General features: G+C 41.1%; 1 protein-coding gene and 1 pseudogene across 6 annotated transcripts in view; one reads left to right on the top strand and one right to left on the bottom strand.

Moving 5' to 3' along the window:
• The window catches only part of CDH17 (cadherin 17), a 114562-nt gene that overhangs the window by 29617 nt on the left and 60593 nt on the right, over positions 1-24352 (top strand). For all 6 annotated transcript variants that reach the window (XM_053559005.1, XM_053559001.1, XM_053559004.1 and 3 more), the window contains 2 exons: positions 8915-8985; positions 13380-13478. In XM_053559005.1, coding sequence (XP_053414980.1) covers positions 8938-8985; positions 13380-13478 — 147 coding nt within the window. In that variant the 5' untranslated portion in view covers positions 8915-8937. The remainder of the gene's footprint in view (positions 1-8914; positions 8986-13379; positions 13479-24352) is intronic.
• LOC128563598 (LYR motif-containing protein 2-like) lies at positions 6597-7158 on the bottom strand (annotated as a pseudogene).

Below are 24352 nucleotides of genomic sequence, written 5' to 3'. Positions count from 1 at the left end.
AGTGAAATTATGTCCATGTACAGAAGAAATAGAAGCAAGACTTGTTTGAAAGGCCAGAGTCCTCTTCTGACATAATCCTAGCATCAGTGTGGTTTCCTCAAGTCATCCAGGTAAAGGCTTTGCCTTGGTGCCTCATTTGGTGCTGAGAATGTTGCTATGGAGGCTGCTTGAATATTTTTATTCATAGTCCACCAAAAGCTGGGAATCATGAAAGGAAACATCCTGTTGGACAATGTTTAAAGTTCTGACTAAGCAAACTTGAATGGCAGAATGAATTTTTATTTGGTCAATACTGTTCCAAATATTAACTCACAGAATCTCATAACTCTTAAAGGTAGATACTATTGTTATCCTTGCTTTACAGAAGCACAAGTTAGTGGTGGAGCCAGGACCTGAACCAGCCAATCTAACTTCCAGGTCTGGGCTCCTAACAAGTGCATCATATGGTAGGTTTGTCCTGAAATAAATCATGGCACCCAATGCATGGGAGTGGCAGGTGGTTACTTCTGCTTCCTGCTGGAAACTGTTCTGTGAAGGATAAGACTAAATGTAAATGACAGGGAGTAAGTGCATTTCTACGTTTACTTTTTAGATCCTATTAAAATATCCCAGATAGTGGCCTGTCTGAGCATCTGACTCAAATTTTATTTTTATTTGCTTTTTTATTATGCAACTTATATCTTTGGAAGATTGAAATGCCAAAAAAAAAAAAAAATCACTTCAAGGAGAGATGATCTATTCAACCAGTTCTGAGCTATTTACTGAGCGGAAATCTGTTAGTATATTTTAAAGAAAAACAACCCGTTTCATCAACAATAAAAATGTATGACTTTGCATCAAAATAAAACTTTAAATTTCAAATTAGTTTCCTTTAACATATTATGTTTATTCTGAGAGCTCTCATGGATGAGACCAGATTAATAGGATATCCATTTGAGATAATCACAAGTATTTTAGAATTTAACAAACATCTGTTGAGGGCTTAATATATGCAAAGCATAGTATGGAGAACCTTGAGAGGTTAAAATGAAAATAACAATTTTAAAATAAGGCCTCTGCCCTGAAGGATTTTGTTTACTAATGGATAGAGGCAGTTGTGCCAATATTATTTAAACAAATAATAAAAGATAAAATGTGGTCAGGAGGCTCGGCACCAGTAGCACAGTAGTTATGGCGCCAGCCATATACACCAAGGCTGGTGGGTTCGAACCAAGCCCGGGCCAGCTATAAACAACAATGACAACTGCAACAACAACAAAAAAATAGCCGGGCATTTTGGCGGGCACTTGTAGTCCCAGATACTTGGGAGGCTGAGGCAAGAGAATCACTTCAGCCCAAGAGCTGGAGGTTGCTGTGAGCTATGACACCATGGTATGGTACTCTACTGAGGGCAACATATTGAGACTCTTTCAAAAAAAAGTGGTTAGGAGAGGCCTCGAGAGGAAGAGCCTTCTGGAAATCAGTGATGATGCCGTGAAGAAAGCAGGACTGGCTTCCCGAAGGCAGACCCTGCACCCCTTAGTTCGGTGTCCCAGTTCTCGGCCCAGTACCTGGCACATCACAGAGGTTTAGCTCAATGCTTTTTAAATGAATCAACGAATTGGATCTAGATGGTACAATATGGGAAATATAAGCAGACACGAGACAGGATAATCTCCATCCAATTTCCTTAAGCAGATATCCATTGTCCATTTTCTCTGGGCCAGACCTTGTGCCAGGTGGGAAGAGCAGCGGGTGCCAGAGCTTGGATACAGAAGAGCTCATGGTGCAAAGTCCACACGGGTGGCCAGCATGTCTAGGTGTGGGAGGCCTATGAGAGATAAGGCTGGAAGAGTTGGGAGTGGCATTTGAAAATTTGAACACTGGGGACTTTGAGGAGAGGGATCCCTGAATGTGTCATTACTGATTGAATTTTTACTTCTACTAAGCAAATATTGGTTGATAGCAGATCATGTGCATTTTGCTTATATTAAAAAAAAAAAAACTAGGCTCAGTGCCCATAGCACAGTGGTTACGGCACCATACACAGAGGCTGGTGGGTTCAAACCTGGCTGGGGCCAGCTAAAAATGATGACAACTGCAACAACAAAAAAATAGCTGGGCATTGTGGCAGGTGCCTGTAGTCCTAGCTACTTGGGAGGCTGAGGCAAGAGAATTGCTTAAGCCCAAGAGTTTGAGGTTGCTGTGAGCTGTGATGCCATGGTATTCTATAGAGGGCAACATAATGGGACTCTGTCTCAACGAAAAAAAAAAGACTTAAGAGTTACCAATATATTCATGAATATATGTTTTATCTTGCAATCTGCTGGAACTTAGGTTGTTACTTCTGTATTTCCAAAGCAAATAAGCAATCTAAAGCAGTAGAAAAATGTCTCAACTGTGTTCCGCTCTGATGACTAAATTCTAGAATGATGTTTGGATATGTCAGTCAAATTAATTTGGACAAATGTTTAAACAGACAAAAAAAAATGATGAATGTAAGAGTCCTTAAGAATTTTATTCCTAGCTTTTCCTTACAATAGCTGTGAAACCTCAGGGCAAGTTGCTTAATTTATATAGCGTGTGTGAACTATATATATATATGTCATTTGTACCTTTCTACGTCTCTATCTGTCTCTATTCCTGCATCTTTGTCCTTGTAGCTATCACACTAGGTAGGGTCAACAGACCTGCAGAGGTGAGGCGATGTCCTTTCTTAGCCATGTGTCTCTAGGCAAAATGTTTGACTTTGAACCTCAATTTCCTCATCTATCAAATGAGAAGAACAGTTCCTAACTCATTATGTCTGAGAAAATCGTAGGAGCCCACACTAATTTGAGCAGTTTCTATGTATTTTCTGTCTGGGGAAACCAAGGCATTGAGCGATGAAGTTGTGCAACCATGGCCACACAGATGGTAGGGAGCAGATATGGGTTTCCAGTCCAGGCTCTCCAGTGCAGAGCCCACCGGCTACACCACCCTGTGATTCTTTTTAAAGACCTTTCCACAAATCCACCTCCTAGGCAGTGCTTAATAAATGCCCATTCTTTCTTTGTCCCTCATTGGTGAGGCTGAAATGGCACAGTATTTCCACCTTCTTAAAGTTGGAATATAAGCTAGCCAAATGTAAGGTATTTAACATTTTCAGCATCTAAATCAGTGTTTTTCAATCTTTTTTATCTCATGGCACACTTGAACTTTCTGTGGCATAAATTATATTGATTAAAAAAAGAATATATATATATATATAGTGCTTTAAACGTCTTTTGAAAATAATTTAATTAATAATCTTCAAAAATTTTCATGGCACACCTGAAAATCACTGATCTAACAAAAGCTTGATAACTAGGATCTATAGAGAACTCAAATTAATCCACATGAAAAAAGCCAACAATCCCATATATCAATGGGCAAGAGACATGAATAGAACCTTCTCCAAAGATGACAGACGAATGGCTAACAAACACATGAAAAAATGTTCATCATCTCTATATATTAGAGAAATGCAAATCAAAACAACCCTGAGATATCATCTAACCCCAGTGAGAAGGGCCCACATCACAAAATCTCAAAACTGCAGATGCTGGCATGGATGTGGAGAGAAGGGAACACTTTTACACTGCTGGTGGGACTGCAAACTAGTACAACCTTTCTGGAAGGAAGTATGGAGAAACCTCAAAGCACTCAAGCTAGACCTCCCATTTGATCCTACAATCCCATTACTGGGCATCTACCCAGAAGGAAAAAAATCCTTTTATCATAAGGACACTTGTACTAGACTGTTTATTGCAGCTCAATTTACAATCGCCAAAATGTGGAAACAGCCTAAATGCCCACCAACCCAGGAATGGATTAACAAGCTGTGGTATATGTATACCATGGAATACTATTCAGCCATTAAAAAAAATGGAGACTTTACATCCTTCGTATTAACCTGGATGGACGTGGAAGACATTATTCTTAGTAAAGCATCACAAGAATGGAGAAGCATGAATCCTATGTACTCAATTTTGATATGAGGACAATTAATGACAATTAAGGTTATGGGCAGGGGGAGGAAAAGCAGAAAGAGGGATGGAGGGAGGGGGGTGGGACCTTGGTGTGTGTCACACTTTACTGGGGGCAAGACATGATTGCAAGAGGGACTTTGCCTAACAATTGCAATCAGTGTAACCTGGCTTATTGTACCCTCAATGAATCCCCAACAATAAAAAAAAAAAAAGAAAATCACTGATCTAAATTTTAGAGTAATTTTTTATTTATTTTATTTTTAGATTTTAGATTTAATGGTGAGCTAGTTTCTTTTGTAACAACCTACAAATGGAACTGGGACCATTTTTCTAAGTATCACAGAATCAAAAACAAACACGTGCTCAATACTAAATCAGAACTAGTCAATCAACATTTTTGTGCCCATAAAACTCAAAGGGAATCAAGTGTGTGTATGTGCATGTTGGGTAGAGGGATTGGATTCACACCTAACTGGTACAAAGCACACATTCTGGGTGAAGGGCACACTTGTAACTTTAACTTAAAATGTATAAAAACAAATTATGTAACTCAAATGTGTGTACCCTTATAATATTCTGAAATAAAGATTTCAGAGTTACTAGAGACAGCCTATACTATATCATGTCACACAAAGAAAAACATTTTCAAAGTTTCTCCTGTTAGATCATTTTGCAATAGATTGATGCACACAAAAATCTGAAGATTGGCTCATCCAAGCATTTTGAATTAGAAGACTTCCCTCATGGAAAAGTACTCAGCATTAATCTGGTAGGCTCTGGGAGGAGGGGGTGGACCCTGGCAATCTAAGTCATCAGCATATTCCACCACCCATTACTGCCTCTCTTCTGGCACATAGTCCAGTACTGGATACTATTTATCATTCTGCAAAGTTCTGTCTACATCTTTCAGGCGCTGGATAGATTCTTAGATTAGCTTCTTAGCTCTGTTGATGAAGTCAACTTCAGTATGCCAATCCCAGCATCTTCCACAGCTTTCACTAAATGAAATATGTTATAAATTTGGTCTCTTTCAAAAGTGCCCTGAAGTCATCTTTGGTTGTGATGGATTTCTCTCATGTATTCTTCAAATTCTCTTTCTTTTTACCTGTCACTGAGGAGAACCAATTATGCTGAGGATCTTTCTTAATCATTTTTTTTCTTTTCACATGGATGTTAAGGTAATCACAAAATTTTCATTCATAAGTTGCCTAAAATCTTCCCTCTTCTGTTTGGTACATGCATCAATGTCTTCCTTAAGCTTCTATTTCTTCTTTTTCCAATAAATATCCACATTACTAGTAATTAAATTTTTGGAGAGTCCTCTGTCAAACCATGACACATCTGGGGCAGTGCCTGTGGCTCAGTGAGTAGGGCACCAGCTCCATACACTGAGGGTGGCGGGTTCAAACTCAACCCTGGCCAAACTGCAACAACAACAAAAATAGCCAGGTTTTGTGGTGGGCGTCCATGGTCCCAGCTACTCGGGAGGCTGAGGCAAGAGAATCGCCCAAGCCCAAGAGCTGGAGGTTGCCGCGAGCTGTAACACCACAGCACTCTACCGAGGGCGACAAAGTGAGACTCTGTCTCTTAAAAAAAAAAAAAAGTACAAACCATGACACATCTTAAAAACCTCAACTACCCTGACAGTGTAGAAAGATTTTCTGAGAAAGTTCCAGGGTATCTCTGGGGGTCTGTGTATCCCCAGTCCTATATTTTCGTTTTTTAAAAAAACAGCTTTATTGGGATATAATTTGTATACCATACATTGAGAATGTTCAATTCAATGGATTTGAGTACATTCATAGTTGTGCAACCACCACCACCATCTAAATGTACTATATTCTCATCACCCTGAGAAGAAACCCCATGCCCATTAGCAGTTACTCTTTATTCCACTTACAGCTTTAGAAAACCACTAATTTTTCTATTTATTCTCGATCATATAAATGGAATCATACAATTTGTGATATGATTGGCTCCTTTTACTTAAGTGTATGTTACACTTAACAGGTTTTCAAGGTTCATCCATATGTATCATCTATCAGCCCCTCATTTCCTTTTTATTGTCAAATGATGGTTACAGACCTAGAAATAGAATTACTGAATCTAATGGCAAATCTACGTTTAAATTTTTAGGAAATGAGTTTGTTTTCCAAAATCGCTGCACCATTTTTTCCAATACATTTCCTCCAGCAATGTATAAGAGTTCCAATTTCTTAACCAAAATATTACTTTTTTCTTTTTTTTTTAGAGACAGACTCTCACTCTGTCTGTGGCATCACAGCTCACAACAACCTCAAACTCCTAGGCTCGAGCAGTCTTTTAGCCTTCCCAGTAGCTGGGACCACAGGTGCCCGCCACAACATCCAGCTAGTTTTTCTTTTCTTTTTTTTTTTTAGTAGAGATGGGGTCTCGCTCTTGCTCAGGCTGGTCTCAAACTCCTGCAAACCACCTGCCTTGGCCTCCCAGAGTGCTAGGATTACAGGTGTGAGCCACTGCGCCTGGCCCTTCTTAACTATAGCCACTGTAGTGGATGTGAAGTGGTATCTCATTGTGGTTTTGGTTTTCATTTCCTTGATGATTAACTACGGTGAGTGTCTTTTCATGTGCTAAATGACCATTTATTATAATGCTTTTTGCTTCTTTCAAAAACTGCTGTCACGGGTGGAGCCTGAGGCTCAAAGGGGTAGAGCGCTGGCCCCATAGGCCGGAGGTGGCGGGTTCAAACCCAGCCCCGGCCAAAAACAAAACAAAACAAAACAAAAAACTGCTGTCTTATCAAGAAACATTTTCAACACTCAGGGTGTTTTCCAGGGCTAAGGCAATTGTTTTGATGTGCTTTCCTTTGCTCTCTACTACATACCATGCTCCATCTTCTGATATCTTTTCCAAATACAAACAGCAAGACTTGGCTGTTGAGCCCGTTATTGAGCCCAAACTCAACAAAATGCATGGAGACTTTAAAAGTCCTTCAGAGCATGCTATTGTTAAGATTTTGCTAAAGCAAGTGTTTTTTCTAACTCCTTGAGCTGCATGTTGCCTTGAGTAATCATCATCCGGATTGTATCCTAATTGCCTGCAAAATCCTTCTGTAGAGCAGGAGAACTTGTTGCCTTCTCACGAACTGCTTGAGCGTTAGCGTCACCGGGGGTAAACAGGACGAGGCCATATCTACCAGGCGGCCTCGCCGGAGCCTCAGCGCACCTAGAGTGATTAATTATTTTTCTTTTCTTTTCTTTCTTTCTTTCCTTTTTTTTTTTTTTTTTTGAGACAGTGTCACTCTATTGCCCAAGCTAGAGTGTTGTGGCCATTTTTCCATGCTGATGCTATTTTGTGACATATGTTCAAGGTAGAAAAACTTTAGGGAAAAAAAAGATGAAGTAAAATAGGATCATCCATAATACCAGGAAATAATAAAATGATTAGAATTTTAGCGAAATGAAGACATTTTTTTATTTGGGAACTTTTGTTGTTGTTGTTGTTATTGTTGTTTTGGCAGTCCAATATTGTGATAAGCAGCAATTCTGGTTTCCAGGCCATGTGGAAAATTTATCTTATATCTTCAGAGCAGTTATGACATGTCTCAGGGTGAAAGTTATAATTTGTGTGAAATGTGAATCTTTAAGGAGGAAAAAAAACTAATTTTGAAGAGAATGAAGACAGAATTTGGATTCTTATGTGATTTCTTTCAGAGTAATAAGAAATACATTTATTTTTGGCCAGGACATGGTGGCTCACATCTGTAATCCCAGTGCTTTGGGAGGCTAAGGTAGGATGAGTGAGTGACAGAATGAGACACTGTTTCTAAAAACAAAACAAACCCCCAAAATAAAAAAAATACATTTCCTTTTTTAGGGTATATTGCATAGGTAATAACAATATTTGGAAGACCAAACAGGCAGCTGGTGAAGTCTTTGAATGAAGGATTTTGAGAATTCTTTTTTTTTTTCCACTTGAAGAATCTCATATATTTGCAGCTCTAAATCAGAACCATGAAAACTTTTGTATCTAGCTATCCTGGAATTTGTTAAAACATATATTCCCCATCCATATAAGAATGAAAATAAGGGGCAGCACCCGTGGCTCGGTGGGTAGGGCACTGACCCCATATACTGAGGGTGGCGAGTTCGAACCTGGCCCTGGCCAAACTGCAACAACAAAAAGCTGGGCGTTGTGGCGGGCACCTATAGTCTTAGCTACTTGGGAGGCTGAGGCAAGAGAATCACCTAAGCCCAGGGTTGGAGGTTGCCGTGAGCTGTGACACCATGGCACTCTACCAAGGGTGATAAAGTAAGACTCTGTCTCTTAAAAAAAAAAAAAAAGAATGTTTATCATTTAAGCCTCTTAAATGAAGAATATTTAAGACTCTTAAATGAAGAGAGTGAAAGGGTTAAAGAAATGGAATTACAGCAAGCTTGTTTCGAGATGACTTGTACATTGCTGTGGATGAGATCTCATGAAGGTTCTGAAAGACCAGGCTATTCCATACAGAGGAAACTTTAGGGATCCTGTTTTACTAGGGTTTTTTTTTGTTTGTTTGTTTTTTTGAGACAGAGCCTCAAGCTCTCGCCCTGGGTAGAGTGCTGTGACATCATAGCTCACAGCAACTTCCAACTCCTGGGCTCAAGCGAGTATCCTGCCTCTGCCTCCCAAGTAGCTGGGACTATAGGTGCCCGCCACAACGCCCGGCTATTTTTTGGTTGCAGCTGTCATTGTTTGGCCGGCCCGGGCTGGATTCGAACCTGCCAGCTTAAGTGTATGTGGCTGGTGCATTAGCTGCTTGAGCCACAGGCATCGAGCCCTGTTTTACTAGGTTTATAAATAGATACCATCTAGTGATTCTTACTGGTTGGAAAGATGTGATTTGTTAATCTGTTAATAACAGACCTGAAACCAATCACCTTTATCTCTTGATTTATTCACAGGAGTTTGAATAAAGAATTCCACGATGCCTCAAGGTCATCTTTGTTCTCTGTGTCTTCTTATACTTTATTTGGTAAGAGAAAAGGGCATTCTTCTCTATTAATTTGCTAGAATACTTTCTGCCATCTTTCTACCCCATACTAGGGAAAAACTAATCGTCATTACTCAGAGAAAAAGATGGCCTATCAAAATTAAATTGTCATTTAGAATGGGCACATAGTTTGTCCCAATGTAATATTTTCAGTGAAATGGCCACAAATCATATGTCTGACCTTCAATTGGGGAATGTCCCGTCTCCTTAGCTCTTAGCTACTTATTTGGTAAGGTTTAAGACAAATCCATCTACCCATGTATAGCTCAGGTGATCTGGAAAGATACATGTATTGGGCCTGTGTCTCTTAATCTTGACTTTTTATTTTTATTTTTTTACTTTGGCCATGAAAAATCACCACCAAAAGATCAAGAAAACCATTTCCTCTATTTTTCACTGTGCTCTGCTCTGTATTTTTTTTCTCATAAGTGATTTGGAGTTAACCCTGTTGACTGACAGGTTTGGGGAGCTTGAGAGTCCCAGCCCTTCATCTTGGGTGTGTAGTGGGGACGATCCTTGTTTTACTCATGAAGTTACTGAGGTTTGTGAAAGTTTTCCCCCCAAAGTTGTTGATTATGAAGCAAGATTATGTGGAAGCACCTATTTTTTTTGAGAAGGAAGCTTCTAGATCTTCATACCTCAAAACTTGTTTCCTTTCTCTTGGAACCGAAAAATAATACACCAAATTTCAAGTCCCAGAGAGACCTGAACCCTGAAGCCCGCACAGTTCACAATGCTTATAAAGTGAAAGGGAGTCAGACTTGTAAAACTACCTGTGCCTTCCTTCTGCAGGGTAAACTGCAGGAACTTTGTGAGCAGCGTGTGTCCTCACAGGCTGGGGCTCAACGCTTCATCCCAGGAGTGTGTAAATCCTGGCTGGATCAAACATCCCCATGTCATGACTCCCCTTTTCCTCTTTCCCCAAATGTCCTTTGCTGATGATGTCACAGGAAGGGGGTAAAGTCAGCCCTGGTTTCATATTTGGTGGTGCCACTTGTCTGTGATAGGAAGCTGGGTCAGTTACCTAAGCTTTGAACCTCAGTTTTCTGCCCTGTAAACTGGGGTTAATAGTAGTACTTGGCTTATAGGATATTGTGGCAATTAAATATAAAAGCACTCTGCCTTTAGAGAGTGCTTGGATCGGTAACCAGCATACTTCGAGTGCTGAGTAGATATTACCTATTATCATGACTATAGTATTTTAAATATTCAGAGTTTACACCCACATGGCCCCTAACCTCCATGAAGAAGGGACTATGTTTTAGTCTCTGTGCAGATTCAGCACCTGGCACAATGCTGGCAACAGGGTAGAATTTATATACATGATTACGGGGACATTAGGAAACAAGAAAATCTCAGGATTCTATTAAGTAGCCCCATCTGCATCGAGCTCTTGATGGCGGCTACCAGCCAGGCAGACCTGGCAACTGCATATGTCATTTGGCCTGGAAAGTGGTGTAGGGACATGGGTAAGCGTCGCGGCTTGGTGGTCCAACAGTGCTGGCTCCAGTCCCGAGGTGGCACCAACTATCTGTAAGCACTTTTGCCTCTGTGTGGGACTTCTCTGGAGGTACTTTGATAGTATTGATCAGAGGAAATGATGTATGTGAAAAGTTTTTAGTCCAATCCCTGCCACGTGGGAGACACTAAAAATGATTCTCCTCTCTTCTTTCACTTCTTTGTGCAAGAAGGTGGGTGCTATTTCCTTTAACTGTTGCATAAACCCACCCCTTTGTCTTTTCACAAGTTTCCCCCACACCATCCTTCCTAGTTCTGGAGACGTGGCTTGATGAGTCACTGTGTACCTGCATCTGGAAATCTTTATAGCCTCAATAACCACATTAAAGGGCAGGAAGAAAAATCTGTTGCCCTGATAGTAAGATGCTATTTTGAACCCTGGAACTGAAACCTGAATCCCCTGTCCTGAGAGGTGAGCCAGCCTGTCTGCTTAAGGGTTTGCCTAGCTAACATAGTTTTCTCTGGTGTGATTGAAGGGCTGAGCGCTCGCTGATGTGGGTGCAAAGCTGACAAGGCCGTTCAATATTAAGCAGTAGCTCCACAGAGAACAGCACCCTCATCTTGGACCAACATGGTGCATCTGGACATCTGTACCCAGTTCCTATGCCTGTCTTCCAGAGGAGTTAATGGAGCTGGAAAACACATGGAAAGGGGGCAGAAAGGAAGAAGAGCTTCCAAAGGAAGATAAACTTAGAAAGGAAAGGAATGGGTTATATGCCTGCAAAATTGATGTAAGTTAAGGATGCTTTTAGCTACAAGTAACAGGAAGTTTGACTATAGAGCGTTCTAAATAAATAGGGATTTATTTTTCTCAAATAATGAAAGCCTGAAGTGGACGATCCAGGGCAGGTTTAGCAGGTTTAGATATTTTCACAGATTTGGGCTTCTTTCTCTTTGTGCACCCATCTTTTGTGCTGCTTTGTCCTTTCATGGTTCATGACGACTGACTCAGCTGCGGACACAAGGTCCATTGTCTCTGCAAGAACCTCAGAGATGAACAGTGCTATCCACATCTGTCCTTTTTCACTAGGAAAACAAAATCCTGACCAGAACCCCAGCAGACTTCCCCTCTTGCTTCATGAACCAGAACTGGGTCCCTCAGCCACCTTCCTAGCTGCAAGGGAGCCTGGGAAAGAGACCACTTGGCTTCCCAGGCTCTATGCTAGGAGGCAGCAAAGGAGAGGGGCTGGCAGGGGTCTGGGGCAGCCAATCCATGGAACTGCCATAGCTCTGAGGGACAGAAGACCAGGTTTCAAAGCCCTCTGTGTTCACATTTGTCATTGTTCATTTATCAGACTCAGCTTAGTCAACACTAGTACCAACTTAGTAACACTCAACATTCTGAGGGGTACAGCATAAGACCTTTGCCCCTATCACTGGGATACTGATTGCTTTGGCTTACTTCCAGGGAACAGCAGTTTCCATGACAAGAGTGTGCTTGTTTGCCCTAATGAAGAGGAAAACAAATTCTCTCCCTTGTATCTAATTCTTACGATTCTTTTGGTGTTATTTGTCCAGCTCCAAAAACCATTAGCTTACCATATGCTTCTGATTCTAACCTACTCCACCCCTGATTTCTACCACAAATGGGAGACCCAAAAACCTCCTAGGAATGAAGACCAACATGGGTGTGAGGCCCTCAATCCCTGGTCCCTGTAGGGCGCCCCGAGGCAGGTGTATGGCTAGCCGTCCCTTCCTACAGTCACCTGCTCTGCTCTGCCTACATCTATCTCCCTTCAGAGGTGCCGATGTAGTGAGGACTGTGGTGATGTGCCCTATTCTCTGGAGGTGGGATAGTGAGGTCACATTCTCATGCACATCCCCAGTGTGGCCAGCTTCCCCGCCAGGTTGTGTGGGCAGCTTTTGTACCCTGTGGTGGGTACTGGTACAAAGGCGCTGAAAGTACTGGTTCTGGAGTCACAGGTTTGAATCCTGCTTTTAGCCACTCCCTGGGCAAGTTACTTAACCTTTCTGTGTATTAGTCTTATCACCTATAAAATGAGACTAACAGTAGGGTTGTCATCGGGATTAAATGTATTTAAGACAGCTCCACATGCGGCAACTGAGAAATGTGAGCTATTCTTACTGTCAGACCACACCCACTCCTTAGCAAGTGTGAGCCAGTCTTCCTCCCGTCCCAGCTGCATTGACTACTGTTCCAGCCTGGATTTGGGTGTCTGCAGAGGCCACTTGGCTTTCACATTAGGAGTCTTGAAAACATTTTGTGTTTCTGTCATTTTTCTAAATGAATGTAAAGAGCTAATCAAATGTCAAAGTAGGAAGCTTTTCTTAAAGTAACAGTTCAAATTCAGATTCAATGTTTCCTAAAATTTGCTGTGTGACTATGTGCTGGGCAAGCCTTGTACCAAACACATCTGTGTGTTCTTTTTTTCATCCTTATAAATTCAGTTGTCCTTGAGATGATTGTGAACTCTAGAATGCTGGAAAGCTGCCAGGAATGTCATCCTAAAGTAATAGGAGTGGAGAGAGGTGTTTTATGAAGCTGGTGTAAAACTGTGTAGAATTCAGAAGGCGGAGTGGCTTGTGCAAGACCGAAACTTTGCTCAGACCCGAGTGGCGCCATTAACCTAACATCCTGAGAGGGGTGTTTACGTGCTTCTCAGAGAGTGATTGTTCTGATAGTTAAACAGGAAGCAATGAAAGCTCAAGCAAGCTACTTTGACATGGTTGAGCTTCAACAAACATTAAATTTCTTTCTGTGTGTGTTGACCAGATTTTACATTGTTTTGAGGCATGATAGAATTATGATGTTTCATATACTGGTTTTGGAATCGCTAATAAAATCAATAAGTGACATATTTGTAATAGATGCTAACTTAATCTTTCTTTGTTAACAGACAACTGGATATGGCCAAGAGAGCAAGTTTAGTGGACCCCTGAAACCCATGACATTTTCTATTTTTGAAGGCCAAGAATCAAGTCAAATCATATTCCAGGTAAGGGCTATGCTTGCTCCTAGTTTCGTATGCTGTCTTGGTGGACTTTTACTCCCTTATCTACCACACAGCAGGAAATGAAATAGAGGCATGGCCATCTCATTATCAAAAATGATGTCGGAGCTAAGGTCAACAGAGAGATGGTGGCCTCAGTATTGTATTGTAAGACATTCTCATTGCACTTCCTCAGTCATCCCTCTCATGGGGAGCCTGATACCTGTAGGCTCCACTTCTCCTCTAGAGTGAAAAGGGAGTCAGGCTCTGGGGAGGGGAATGGCCATCTGGCCGTTCCGCAAGCTCTCTGCTTGAAGCATTTGGAGATGCGGCTTCTCTGGAGTCATTGCTGGGATGGCCTCTGTCTGGCAGGAGGCCTGCTCTTTCCTCACCACTGCCCTTTGAGCCCAGACCTGGGCCATCAGCAAAGCATGATTGGTCATGTTGTTCAGTTAGATGGCTGTGAAAGGCATTAGGTGGCTGGGCAGCGGAGCTGCAGGTGGAAGTGAGGGAAGGGACTTCAGCTGTTAAGAGCACAGAGATGATCCTGGAAGTGTAAAGGAGAAGGAGAAAAATGTACTGCTCTTTACCAGACATCCCCTCAGGAAGCTGCTTGGCTCTGGAGTGGGCCAAGGATGCTTTGATTAGCCCCTTGGGATCTCCATGACCCCTTCCCTACCCACCTATCAGGGAAGTAGCAGAGGGTTCCTGAGGCTAGTGTCTCCCCTTAACTGTGGGGCACTTACAGCTGGCTCTGTCTGCAACCTCCACATCCGCAGATTCAACCAACTAAGGATTGAAAATATTCACAAAAACATAAAAAATAATGATACAACAAAAATAACACAAAAGTACCATATAACAACTATTTCCATAGCATTTACATTGTATTAGGTATTTTAAGTACTCTAGACATGATTTGACGTACACAGGAGGATGTGTGTGGGTTGTTTGGCAATAGTTCACCATTTTATAATAAGGGCCTTCAGCATACATAGGTTTTGGTAACTGTAGGGGTCTTAGAATGATTGCCCATAGGTGCCAAGGGATGAATGCGTTATGCTGGACCCTTCCCTTCTACAGATGAGAGGCTGAAAGTTGTCTCTCTGTTCTTTCATCTGGTACCAAATTAGTGCAAAGGGCCCCAATGCAGGAACTGGCTGGGGTGCGCAGCATCTCTGCACAGCCCTGCTGTGTCACTGTCACCAGGGGCCTCGGCCTCTCTGGTCAGGGAAATCAGGCACTGAGGAGGCAGCAAATGTGTTGAGAGTTAGAGGTTCGAAGGAATTGACTTGGTGAGGAAGGGAGGAAAGAGACCCCAGCGAAGGCACAGCAGGGCCAGATGCCCTGCGAGGGAGAGGACAGGGTATGGTCTAGGACTGGCAGAAGGCCCCATAGCTGGGGAAGACGGAGCCAGTGGCAGGGACCGAGGAAGGAGGTTGTAGAAAATAGGGAAGGTCCTGACTCTAAGGCACTTAGGTTTTGTCCTAGGAGCAATGGGTCTGAATCAATTTTTGTTTAGAAAAGATCACTCTGCTACAGACTCGAGGAGGACAGGGAGGATGTAGGGAAGGTTAGGGGACCCATGGCAGGAGCTTACACAGGAGATGACTTTCTCTTTACTTTCTTTGCCCTGCCCAGGGGTGCTTGGTTGTAGATATTCTGGCATTTTGTATTTCTTTCATTTATGTATTAAGCTTCTCAAACTAGTAAGAACTTTGTGTGCTAGGCACACATTCATTTTCTGTTATTAACCATATATGGAGTGACTACTGTATACGAGGTGCTCTGCTGAGTACTGGGGCTGCAGGATGACCTCAGTGCTATCCTTGTCCCTGTGAGGTCATTGGTTAGTATAGGTAAACTAACAAGCAGACAACCACATGCACAGAAGGATGAGGAAGGGGCAAAGGGCAAGTGAAGACCATAACCGATTTTATTTATTTATGTTGATTTTTTAAATTGAATAGGATGGTATATATTTATTGTGCACAGTGTGTTGTTTTGAAATATATACACAAAAGTTATCATACATAGGAAAATGGGAAATTATAGCTAAGTGTACCTTTATTTACAAAATATTTATTACTAAAATTTTATGAAATATTGACAAAATATTCTCTACGTGTTGGCCGCCTCTTTCTACACACATAGGAAGTCTTCCCTCCCACTCCTGGCAAACATGGTCCAAGAATTCTATTGTTACTTTCCTGTTGCAACTTTTGGGACACCCTGTACATTGTGGAATGGCTAAATTGAGCTAATTGCATGTGCGTTACCTCACACACGTGATTTTTTTTTCTTTTTTTTTTTTTATTGTTAAATCATAGCTGTGTACATTAGTGCAATTGCCTGTACCCATTCTAAGATGCACCATAGATGTGGCCCCACCATTACCCTCCCTCCACCAAAACCTCCCCCCTCCCTTCCCCTTCCTTGGCCCTTTCCCCATAGTCTTGTGCTATAGTTGGGTTATAGTCTTCATGTGAAAGCTATAATTTAGCTTCATAGTAGGGCTGAGTACATTGGATACTTTTTCTTCCATTCCTGAGATACTTTGCTAAGAAGAATATGTTCCAGCTCCATCCATGTAAACATGAAAGAGGTAAAGTCTCCATCTTTCTTTTTTTTTTGGCCGGGGCTAGGTTTGAACCTGCCACCTCTGGCATATGGGACTGGCACCCTACTCCTTAAGCCACAGGCGCCGCCCATCTCCATCTTTCTTTAAGGCTGTGTAGTATTCCATGGTATACATGTACCACAATTTGCTAGTCCATTCGTGGGTCGATGGGCACTTGGGTTTCTTCCATGACTTAGTAATTATGAATTGGGCTGCAATCAACATTCTGGTACAGATGTCTTTGTTATATTGTGACTTTTGGTCTTCTGGATATAAACCTAGTAAAGGAATTATAGGATCAAATGGCAGGTCTACTTTTAGGTCTCTAAGTGTTCTCCAAACATCCTTCCAGAAGGAACATATTAGTGGGCATTCCCACCAGCAGTGTAGAAGTGTGCCCTTTCCTCCACATCCATGCCAACATTTCTGGTTTTGGGATTTTGTTATGTGGGCTACTCTTACTGGGGTTAGGTGATATCTCAGAGTAGTTTTGATTTGCATTTCTCTGATGATTAAGGATGATGAGCTTTTTTTCATGTGTTTGTAGATCTTGCGTTGGTCTTCTTTAGCGAAGTTTCTCTTCAAGACCCTGAGATGGGGTCACGTGTTCTTTTCTTGTTAATACGTTTGAGTTCTCTGTGGATTCTGGTTATTAGACCTTTATCGGAGGTATAACCTGCAAATATTTTCTCCCATTCCGAGGGCTGTCTGCTTGCTTTACTCACTATGTTCTTGGCTGTGCAGAAGCTTTTTAGTTTGATCAGGTCCCAGTAGTGTATTTTTGATACTGCTTCAATTGCCTGGGGAGTCCTCCTCATAAAATATTCACCCAGGCTGATTCCTTCAAGAGTTTTCCCTGCACTTTCTTAAAGTATTTTTATAGTTTCATGTCTTAAGTTTAAATCTTTAATCCAGTGAGAGTCTATCTTAGTTAATGGTGAAAGGTGTGGGTCTAGTTTCAATCTTCTACAGGTTGCCAGCCAGTTTACCCAGCACCATTTGTTAAATAGGGAATCTTTTCCCCACTGAATGTTTTTAATTGGCTTGTCAAAGATCAAGTAACGGTAAGTAGCTGGATCCATCTCTTGGTTCTCTATTCTGTTCCAGACATCTACTTCTCTGCTTTTGTGCCAGTACCATGCTGTTTTGATCACTATGGATTTATAGTACAGTCTCAGGTCTGGTAGCGTAATTCCTCCTGCTTTGTTTTTATTGCTCAGTAATGTTTTGGCTATTGGAGGTTTTTTCTGATTCCATATAAAACAAAGTATTTTTTCAAGATCTTTAAAGTATGACAATGGAGCTTTAATAGGAATTGCATTAAAATTATGTATTGCTTTGGGCGGTATGGACATTTTAACAATGTTGATTCTTCCCAGCCATGAGCATGGTATGTTTTTCCATCTGTTAACATCTTCGGCTATTTCTTTTCTTAGAGTTTCATAGTTCTCTTTGTAGAGATCTTTCATGTCCTTTGTTAGGTATACTCCCAAATATTTCATCTTCTTTGGCATTACTGTAAAAGGAATAGAGTCCTTGACTGTTTGTTCGGCTTGGTTATTGTTGGTATATATAAAGGCTACAGATTTATGGGTGTTGATTTTGTAGCCTGAGACATTGCTATATTCCTTGATCACTTCTAAAAGTTTTGTAGTAGTATCCCTAGTGTTTTCCAGATATACGATCATATCATCTGTGAAGAGTGAAAGTTTGATCTCTTCTGACCCTATGTGGATACGCTTGATCGCCTTTTCTTCCCTAATTGCAATGGCTAAAACTTCCATTACAATGTTAAAGAGTAATGGAGACAATGGGCAACCTTGCCTGGTTCCTGATCTAAGTGGAAATGATTTTGATTTAACTCCATTCAATACGATATTGGCTGTGGGTTTGCTGTAGATGGCCTCTATTAGTTTAAGAAATGACCCTTCTATACCAATTTTCTTAAGTGCTCTGATCATGAAGGGATGCTGGATATTATCAAAAGCTTTTTCTGCATCAATTGAAAGAATCATATGGTATTTATTTTTAAGTTTGTTTATGTGTTGAATTACATTTATAGATTTACGTATATTGAACCAGCCTTGAGACCCTGGGATAAATCCGACTTGGTCATGGTGTATAATTTTTTTTATGTGTTGTTGGATTCTGTTTGTTAGGATCTTATTGAGTATTTTAGCATCTATATTCATTAGTGATATTGGTCTATAATTTTCTTTTCTTGTTGGGTCTTTCCCTGGTTTGGGGATCAAGGTGATGTTTGCTTCGTAGAATGTGCTGGGTAATATTCCTTCTTTTTCTATATTTTGGAAGAGGTTTAGTAGTATAGGTACAAGTTCTTCTTTAAATGTTTGGCAGAATTCTGACGTAAAGCCATCTGGTCCTGGGCTTTTCTTTTTAGGGAGATTTTGTATAGTTGACGCTATTTCAGAACTTGATATAGGCCTGTTCAACATTTCCACTTCGTTCTGGCTAAGTCTTGGTAGGTAGTGTGCTTCCAGGTATTCGTTGATTTCTTTCAGATTTTCATATTTGTGAGAGTAGAGTTTCTTGTAGTATTCGTTAAGGATTTTTTGAATTTCTGAGGGGTCTGTTGTTATTTCACCATTACCATTTCTGATTGATGAAATTAGAGATTTTACTCTTTTTTTTCCTGGTTAGGTTGGCCAAAGGTTTATCTATTTTATTGATCTTTTCAAAAAACCAGCTTTTGGATTTATTGATCTGTTGTGTAATTCTTTTGCTTTCAATTTCATTTAATTCTGCTCTGATTTTGGTTATTTCTTTTCTTCTGCTGCATTTGGGGTTGAAGTGTTCTTCTTTCTCCAGCTGCTTGAGATGTTCCATTAAGTTATTGACTTCCTCTCTTTCCGTTTTCTTGAGGAAGGCTTACAGTGCTATAAATTTCCCTCTTAGGACTGCCTTTGCAGTATCCCAGAGGTTCTGGTAGTTCGTGTCTTGATTGTTGTTTTGTTCCAAAAATATGGTGATTTCCTTCTTAATCTTGTCTATAACCCATGTATTCTTCAGCATAAGGTTGTTTAGCTTCCATGTTTTTGTATGGGTATGCAGGTTCCTGTTGTTATTTAGTTCAACTTTTATTCCATGATGGTCTGAGAAGATGCAAGGAATAATTTCAATTTTTTTAAATTTGCTGAGGTTAGATTTGTGGCCTAGGATGTGGTCGATTTTGGAGTATGTTCTGTGGGCTGATGAGAAGAATGTGTGTTCAGTTTTTTTTGGGATGAAATGTTCTGTAGATGTCTGTTAAGTCCAGATGTTGAATGGTTGAGTTTAAATCTAAAATTTCTTTGCTTAGCTTCTTTTTGGAGGATGTATCCAGGACTGCTAAAGGGGTGTTAAAATCTCCAACTACTATGGAAGTGGAAGTGGAGGAAATCAAGTTGCTCATGTCTGTTAGAGTTTCTCTTATAAATTGAGGTGCGTTGTGGTTGGGTGCATAAATATTAATAATTGAGATCTCATCATATTGAGTATTACCTTTAACAAATATGAAGTGTCCATCCTTATCCTTAATTATTTTGGTTGGTTTAAAGCCTATTGCGTCTGCGAACAGGATTGCAATGCCTGCTTTTTTCTGCTTTCCATTTGCCTGGAATATAGATGACCATCCCTTCACCTTGAGTCTATATCTGTCTTTTAATGTAAGATGCGATTCTTGCATGCAGCAGATATCTGGCTTGAGTTTTTGTATCCAGTCCGCCAACCTATGCCTCTTTAGAAGACAATTTAAACCATTCACATTAATTGAGAGTATTGATAAGCCTTTTGACTGGTGGACATTTTTAATCCTTTTGCGACTGTGGAAGTTGGAATTTGATCAAAAATTTTTTGGGTGGGTTTACTTTTGTGGTGGAGAATTACGCTGATCTTTATGGAGGATAGGTCTAAGAATGTCCTGCAGAGCTGGTTTAGTTGTGGCAAATTTCTTCAACATGTGAATGTTGTTGAAGTATTTAATTTCTCCGTCATAAATGAAGCTCAGTTTAGCTGGGTACAGGATCCTGGGTTGAAAGTTCTTTTGTTTTAGGAGATTACAAGTTGATGACCATCCTCTTCTAGCTTGAAAGGTTTCAGCAGAGAGATCTGCAGTTATTCTGATATTCTTCCTCTTGTAGGTAATGGTTTTCTTTCATCTGGCAGGTTTCAGAATTTTCTCCTTCATATTAACTTTAGTGAAATTGATTATGATGTGTCTGGGGGATGTCTTATTTGGGTTGAGTCATGCTGGAGTTCTGAAACTGTCTGCTATCTGAATTTCGGAATCCCTTGGCATGTCTGGAAAGTTCTCCTTCATAATCTCATGGAGAAGAGACTCTGTGCCTTGTGAAGTCACTTTGTCACTTTTGGGGATCCCTATAAGACGAATATTGGTTTTCTTCAAATTATCCGAGAGCTCTCTGAGAGAGTGGTCTGTTTTTGCTCTCCATTTCTCTTCTTCTTTGAGGGTTTGGGACTGTTCGAAAGCTTTGTCTTCAATGTCAGAAATCCTTTCTTCTGCTTGCTCCATTCTGTTACTGAGGGATTCTACTGTGTTTCTAAGATCTTTGAGGGATGCAACTTCTTGTCTCAATGTGTCGAAATCTTTGGTCATTTGGTCTTTGAATCCGTTGAATTCTTGAGATAACTTTTGGAATTCTAATTTGATCTTATTTGCTATCCAGATCCTGAATTCAATTTATGACATCTCAGCTATTTGTTTGTGCATGGGGTCTTGTGCTGTTTCTGCCCCATTGATCCTTGGGGGAGTTGATCTACTCTGATTATTCATATTGCCAGAGTTTTTCTGTTGATTTCGCCTCATGATTGTTTTTCACCATTGCCTCTGGCTGTCCTCAGAGTTGGGGAGGTGTCTCTCCAAGATTAAACCCCAGTGGGATCACTCTATTGTTGCTGGATCTTTGTAGGGAGTGACCCTGTGTAGCTCCTCTGGGGCTGCTCTAGCTAGGGAGTTCTGGTTGTGGAAGCAGCTCTGGTTTGTGACACACCTGGATCCAGCAACAGCACTGGGGGTGGTGCGCACGGTTCTGGGAGTGCCAGGCGCCCAGTGACTTTGGCACAGACAGCCCAAGGCTCCAGCAGTCTCAGGCCAGGAGAGGAGCTCTGCTCAGTGGCAGGGAGGGCTCCAAAGGGCACGCAGCTACCAGAGTCCCTGTCCAGATGAATAGGCTAGTGTGGAAGCTGGGAGGACACAGGAGGGAGGACGCAGGGTTGCGTGGCTCCCGCAGTTCCTGGTCAGGGAATGTGCAGGCCCGGTGGGTGCGGGTCACTGGTTGGGGGTTGCTGCACAGCTCTTATGGAGGTCTGGGCTGCGCCAAGCCCAGGAGTTTGAGGTTGCTATGAGCTGTGACGTCACGGCACTGTACCCAGGGCAACAGCCCAAGGCTCCAGTGTGCCAAAACTGTCTCACTCTGCCCCTAAGGATTAAGGCTGTAAGGCAGCTCAGTCCCCGCCTTTAGGCTGCTCAGTCAGTAGGTTACTTTGACCCGCCCAATCCTTGCTCTGAGACCCTGAGGGCAGAGCTTGCCAGGGCAGTTCTTTCACAATGGCTTCCTGCGCCCAGCTCAGTGGCTCAGTCTGGGGTCCCAGACAATGCCCAAAGTTCTCCACACTCCTGCTCAAGCTCTCCCCAAGGCAGTTCAACTGAGTGCCAAGTCCAAGAACACCAGAACAGTTCACAGGTAAGGCCTTTCCGGTTTGGAGTATCACTGCTGCTTGTACTTACGGTTGCCGGCATGATTAGGTCGATCGAACACATGCAACCACTTGCCAGTTTTCCACTGTTTTTGTCCTCCTCTTGGGGTCCAGAAGTCCCTTGCTGGCTCCCTGTATCCTCAAAGGGATGATTATAGGCAGATCTCACCGGCCAGAGATGTCTGGAGTCTTGTCTCCCCAGAGTTGCTGTTCCCAGTTGCAGGGAAGCTGTTACTCGGCAGCCATCTTTAATCTCACCCACATACGTGATTTTTTATGGTGAGAACATTTACAAGTGATGAATTTTAAATGAGAATGGTAGTGGGTAAACAGAAAAGGCTTTATCAGCCCCTAAGGTGAGTATTCAAGGATGAGCAGATGCCCACAGACAGGAAGCAGCCACTGAGTATAGGAGCATAGAAAGCATGGAGGTGTGCACCTAGCGAGAAAATGACAGACAATAGGCGGCCCAGCGTGTAGAGTGGGAGATGCTGCATATCAAAGGTTCACACACCTGCCAAGGTCAGCAGAGGCTGGACTGGCCCTTCATCCTGAAGTGGGCTAAAGGGCACCAAGGTTTTAGCAAGGAACACTAACACTAGATTTGCATGTGTACAGCTGACTCTGTGGTCACTGAGAGGTGAGGTGAAGAGGGTGGGCCTAGAGGCGGGAGGGATCTCAAGAGGCTATTTGTAATAGGCCAGTGCAACACTTGCAGTGGTAGGAAGGAGTTGTATAGATCCCTCATCTAGAACCTGGAGCTAGGGAAACACAAGAATGCTCATTACTCCGTGAGGTTGGCCCTTTGGTTGTGAATACATCCTCCAAAATAAAATGAAGTAAACAACCATGGACTTCTTTCTTTCTTTTTTTTGAGACAGAGTCTCACCATTTGTTGAAAACATTGTTCTTTCCCCAGTGAATTAGCACCCTCATTGGAAATCAATTGACCATAAATGTAAAGATGTGTTTCAGGATTCCCAACTGGATTCCATCCATCTACTTATCTATCCTTATGCCAGGACCATACTATCTTGAACTGTGGCTTTGTAGTAAATTTTGAAATGAGACAGTGTTAAGTCTTCCAATTTTGTAGTTCTTTTTCAGGATTGCTCTTACCTAGCCTCTTACCTTTCCATATGAATTTAGAATCAGCTTGTCAGTTCTACAAATAAGGCAGCTGTAATCTTGACAGAGATTATGTTGAATCAGGTCGACTTGGGGAGTATCACCATCTTAATAATTTAAGTTTTTCAATCCATAAACATGGGGCAGATCTTTAATTTATTTCAACAATGTTTTGTAGTTTTCTCTTTTGCAAGTCTTATATTTCTTTGGTTAAATTTATTCTGAAATGTTATTTTTCTGTTTTCTCATTAATTTTCTTTCTATTCATTACATAATTGAAAGTGAAGTCTTGAAATCTTCAACTATTACTGTCGAATTGTATATTTTCCCCTCAATTCTATCAGTTTTTCCTTTGTGTATTTTGAGGTCTATTTTTAGGTGTATATATATTTATAATTGTTATAGTTTCTTGATGGGTTGACCCTTGTGTTGTCATAGTACTTTTTTCCCTCTAAACATTTTATCTTAAAATCTGTTTTGTTTGATCATAGTAAAGCTTATTTTCATCCCCATTTTGAAGCATAGTCTTGTTGGATTTACAATTCTTATTGATATTCTTTTTCTTTCAGCATTTTCAATGTGTCATTCCACTGCCTTCTGCCCACCATGAAAAATCAGCTGTTAGTTTTATTGAGCATCCCTTATATGTGATGAGTCTATGCACTTTCAAGATTCTTTTCTGCCACTTTCAAGATCTTCTTTGTCTTTCAAATGTTTGATTATGATTTGTCTAGGTTTGTATTTCTTTGAGTTTATTCTACTTGGAATTCATCAAGTTTGTTGGATGCATAGATTAATGTTGTTTTCAAATTTGGGAATTTTTTTTGTCATTCTGCCTTCAAATAATCTTTCTTCACCCTTTTCTCCTTTCTTTTGGTGCATGTGCTTGTTTGCTTGATGGTATTCCATTGGTCTCCGGGGCTCTGTTTTTATTCATTCCCTTTTTTACCCCATCACTTTTGAGTGGATAATCTCAACTAATTTTCTTTTAAGTTTATTGATTCTTTGCTTGCTCAAATCTTCTTTTGAGTCCTCGCTAATGAATTTTTCATTCCAGTTATTGTACTTGTCAATTCCAGAATTTCTATTTTTTTAAATAAAATTTCTATGTCTTTATATTCTCTACTTGGGGGACATTGTTTTTATACTTTTATTTAGTTCTTTCTTTTTTTGGCAGTTTTTTGTAGTTTTTTGGCCAGGGCTGGGTTTGAACCTGCCACCTCCAGCATACGGGATCCCTTTGAGCCACAGGTGCTGCCCTTTAATTTAGTTCTTTAGAGATAGTTTCCTTTAGTCTTTGAACCAACCTAAAATAGATGATTTAAAATCTTTATGAGGTAAATGCAACATCTGAGCTCCCTCAGGGAGAATTTCTATTGATGGCTTTTTTCCTCCTGTGTGTGGGACTTTAGTTTCT

Source organism: Nycticebus coucang, chromosome 13 (genome assembly GCF_027406575.1).
Source record: "Nycticebus coucang isolate mNycCou1 chromosome 13, mNycCou1.pri, whole genome shotgun sequence".
Lineage (NCBI taxonomy): Eukaryota > Metazoa > Chordata > Mammalia > Primates > Lorisidae > Nycticebus > Nycticebus coucang.
The sequence above is the reverse complement of the archived record's forward strand: the minus strand, read 5'-3'. Positions and strand labels throughout refer to the sequence as shown.